This window comes from Marmota monax, unplaced genomic scaffold (genome assembly GCF_021218885.2).
Source record: "Marmota monax isolate L192 unplaced genomic scaffold, Marmota_monax_Labrador192_F-V1.1 WCK01_AAM20220418_F8-fsc00182, whole genome shotgun sequence".
Lineage (NCBI taxonomy): Eukaryota > Metazoa > Chordata > Mammalia > Rodentia > Sciuridae > Marmota > Marmota monax.
Window position 1 is genome coordinate 686,527 of NW_026693043.1, and position 4,338 is coordinate 690,864.

The 4,338-nt window shown below is 55.1% G+C and overlaps 1 protein-coding gene across 1 annotated transcript; it reads left to right on the plus strand.

The window, feature by feature from the left end:
* Positions 1-706: 706 nt before the first annotated feature.
* Nyx (nyctalopin) lies at positions 707-2,327 on the plus strand. Its single transcript, XM_046453864.2, has one exon. It carries the CDS (start codon positions 707-709, stop codon positions 2,225-2,227), a length of 1,521 nt encoding a protein of 506 aa, XP_046309820.1. The 3' UTR covers positions 2,228-2,327.
* Positions 2,328-4,338: the final 2,011 nt, after the last annotated feature.

Sequence of the window (4,338 nt, forward strand, 5' to 3'; positions counted from 1 at the left end):
CAGAACTGAATTCTTAGGAGAGGGGTCAATAGCACTAAGAGAAATAAAACACAAGCCACAAATGTATAATTTCTTTTCTTTCCTTCCTTCCTTGGGATTGAACCCAGAGGCACTCTACCTCTAAACTACATCTCCAGTCCTTTCTATATTTTATTTTGAGACAGGGTCTTGCTAAGCTGCTTAGGGCCTCACTGGCTGACCTTGAACTTGTGATCCTCCTGCCTCAGCCTTCCAGGATGCTGGGATTACAAACCTGCGCCACTGTGCTCAGCTTCCTATGTATACATTTCTAAGTAGCCACACTTAAAAAGGTAGAAACCATGGATATTGATTTTAACATTTTATTTAATACAACATGCCTAAAATATTTCAACATATAATCAACACAAAATTATTGTGACAGTTGACTCTTTTTGGTAATGCGTCTTTGAGATCTGATGCACCTGGCAATTAAGACTGGCCACATTTCGAATGCTCGGTAGCCCGTGTGTGATGTGGCTACTGTATCAGGCAGTACAAACCTACAGCAGGCCCCGGAGACGCCCTCAAAGACACGACACAGGCAGGAGGGAGTTTAGAATGGAGTCCCACTCAGGGAGTACAGCATGGGTTTTGCGGATTAAGGTAACCGGAAAGCAAAGAAGACGGCATCGTGGGCGGGGAAACCTGCCCGAGGCCTGGGAGGTGGGAAGGGGCCATTTGCAGGATGCAGGAGAACTTGGGGGAGGGCTTGTGTCCTGCTCCCTGGGGTGACTTCTGGCTGACTACCGCTCCTTTTTTGTCTCTTCTCCTTCCTGTGCCCTATGTTCCCCCTACAGTGGTGCTCCTTGGCCTGCCCAGCACCCGGGCCACCGAGGCCTGCCTGCGTGCCTGCCCGGCTGCCTGCACCTGCAGCACCGCAGAGCGCAGCTGCTCCGTGCGCTGCGACCGCGCAGGCCTCCTGCGGGTGCCGGCCGAGTTCCCGTGCGAGGCCACCTCCATCGATCTGGACCGAAACGGTCTGCGCATCCTGGGGGAGCGGGCCTTTGGCACGCTTCCGTCCCTGCGCCGCCTGTCTTTGCGCCACAACAACCTGTCCTTTATCACGCCGGGCGCCTTCAAGGGTCTGCCGCGTTTGGCGGAGCTGCGCCTGGCGCACAACGGCGAGCTGCGCTACCTGCACGCGCGCACCTTCGTCGCTCTGGGCCGCCTGCGCCGCCTTGACCTGGCCGCGTGTCGCCTGTTCAGCGTGCCCGAGCGCCTCCTGGCCGAGCTGCCGGCCCTGCGCGAGCTCGCCGCCTTCGACAACCTGTTCCGCCGCGTGCCGGGCGCGCTCCGCGGCCTGGCCAACCTGACGCATGCGCACTTGGAACGCGGCCGCATCGAGGCCGTGGCCTCCAGCTCGCTGCTGGGCCTGCGGCGCCTGCGCTCGCTCAGCCTGCAGGCCAACCGCGTCCGCGTCGTGCACGCCGGTGCCTTCGGCGACTGCGGCGCCCTGGAGCACCTGCTGCTCAATGACAACCTGCTGGCGGAGCTGCCAGCCGACGCCTTCCGCGGCCTGCGCCGCCTGCGCACGCTCAACCTGGGCGGCAACGCGCTGGGCGTGGTGGCGCGCGCCTGGTTCGCCGACCTGGCGGAGCTCGAGCTGCTCTACCTGGACCGGAACAGCATCGCCTTCGTGGAGGAGGGCGCCTTCCAAAACCTCTCGGGCCTGCTGGCCCTGCACCTCAACAGCAACCGCCTCGCCGTGCTCTCCTGGGCCGCCTTCCAGCCCGGCTTCTTCTTGGGACGCCTCTTCCTCTTCCGCAACCCGTGGCGCTGCGACTGCCACCTGGAGTGGCTACGGGACTGGATAGAGGGCTCTGGGCGCGTGGCCGACGTGCCGTGCGCCTCCCCGGGCTCCGTGGCCGGCCTGGATCTCAGCCAGGTGGCCTTCGAGCGCTCCCCCGACGGCCTGTGCGTGGACCCAGAGGAGCTGAACCTCACCACGTCTAGTCCAGGCTCGTCCCCAGGGCCGGTGGCCACCACCGTGAGCAGGTTTAGCAGTCTCCTCTCCAAGTTGCTCGCCCCAAGGGTCCCAGTGGAGGAGACAGCCAACGTCACCGGAGGGCTGGCCAACGCCTCACTGTCCGACAGCCTTCCCTCCTGTGGGGTGGCCGGCCCCGGCCACAGAACCATATTGCTCTTCATCTCCCGTCCCCTGCTCAGTGTGGCTCACTACGTGGTGTTTGGCCTGCAGAGGGACTGACCCCTGCCACACTGGGGTGGCCCAAACTGCTTTGGCCAAGGGAGGGTTTGGTTAACTGGGTTTAGGGGAGAGGGAATGGGATGGGGACCCATGGTGAGAATTCTAGGGAAGGGTGCAAGGAAGAGTTTGCCACCAAGGATGGCACTAGGCAGAGGAGAAAGAACCCTGGGAAATGCCACAGGGAGGGGAGAAGCTGGACTATTGTGGATTTCTGCTCTTCTCCTATGGGCATCCAGAGGAAAACAGAAAAAGAACGAATATAGCCCCTGAGTGCAAAGGCTAGGAATTGGTAGCTCCTAGGGCGTCCCCCCTTCCCCCTTCCCCCCATCTTCCAGGCAACAGTACCTACAGTGCCTGAATTAAGAGGGTCACTCCACAGGCTGAATACTAAGAACTGTGCCAATTCTCCTGCAGGGTAACCCATTAAACCTGTTGTTTTCTACGACAGTCCTCCACCCCCTCCCCCAGGAGCCTGGGGACACTAGGATTCTTGAAGGTGCATGGGACTTAAAGAAGGGAAGATGGGGGAAAGACTTAGACCCTAAAGGATGGTTAGGGTGGTTCCTGGGTTCTGAGATGCTAGGAGGTGTTTAACACAATGACGAGTTTTATTTACTCCACAATGATGCCCAGGGGTGTCTTTAGTCCCAGAGGGACTTTAGGGCAGCGGGGTGTCTTGGTGGACAAAATTGTAAAATCCTAAAATTAAAAAAACAAAAGAGTTCAGCCAGTTTCTTTTCTATAGGACTTTTCAGAGTCTTTCATATGTTAATACGTATTGTGAGTCTCCCTGGAGGCCACAAATCCTCTTTTCTTAAGAAATTGTGGGAAGACCAGGAGATGCTGTTAGCAGGGCAGGGGGTCTCCAGCTCGGAGGATTCCAAGGGTATGGACGTTTGTTATGAGCTGCGCCCTTTGGGGCTGGTGGCTAAGGAGGAGGGAAGCAGCCCTAGGTGGCCAAGGACACTAGAGATTTCTCAGTGTGGGAATCGGCCCCCTCCTGCCCCCAGGCTGGACCACCTGGGCAAAGGCCCACCAGCCCCACTCGGCCAGCACTCAGGGCCTCTGTGGAGTGTGTGAGGCCCGGGCTGCTAGATCCCACCCTAGGCACCCCAACAAGCCAGCTCTTTTCAGGGCTCAGTGGAAATGAGCAGAGGTGGACTGTTTTGTGAGCTACAGGATCAGCAGCTTTGGGGACCCCAGCCACCAGGGTGGCTTTGCAGGCTTCCTCCTGGGGCTGGCTCTGGGCTGCGGATGTAGCTCAGTGGTAGAGTGCTTGCCTAGTGTGCGAGCAGGAGGCCTGGGTTCCATCCCCAGCACTGCCAAAAATATAAAAATAAAAATCCAAATGCCGGCTCTGCCATCTTCCTATACCATCTCTATAGTTGGCAGCAGAACCACCCTCTGCTGGTCACAACAGGTGTGTGTGTTTGTCAGACCATGAAGCAGCCAAGTCAACAAACGAAAGTGCCATAGGTCTGCTAAATACTTGCTCAAGCTATTCTTTACACCACGTGCAGTGATAACGGCTTTTGTCAATGTTCTGGAATCTGTAATCTTACTGCCGAGTTCTTGTCTTTGTATTTGGAGAGGTGGATTTTCAAAACCTACATGGATTCAGGGTGTACCCTCTGTTAGGTTTCTGTGACAACAGAAATACTAACATTAAGACTAAGAATTAGAACTGTTGCAGGAGTGTTCAAATCGGTTTTGACCATAGAATGGGTCATGATCAGCATTGAAAAATATATATATATATAGGGGCTAGGGGGATGTGACTTGGTGCTATTGTATGTGCTAGCTTGATCTGGGTTCTGGGTGCATCCCCCACACTGCAAAAAGCAACTTCATGAACAACATGATAAGATAGAAGAGCCACAGAGCATCTCATGTAATATAAAAGTAAGCACTGTTTTGTGAAACTTTTAATTTATATGCATGTGATCCATTGTATGTGTATATATGTGTGTCCTGGGTTGCTGTGTACAATTTGTAGTTTATTGCGGGGTTGTGGTTAAAAACAATTGAAAAGTACTGATATAGAGCATGCATGATTTTTTTTATTTTGAAAACTTTCATACCTATAAAAAACGTTGCAAAAATAGGATGAA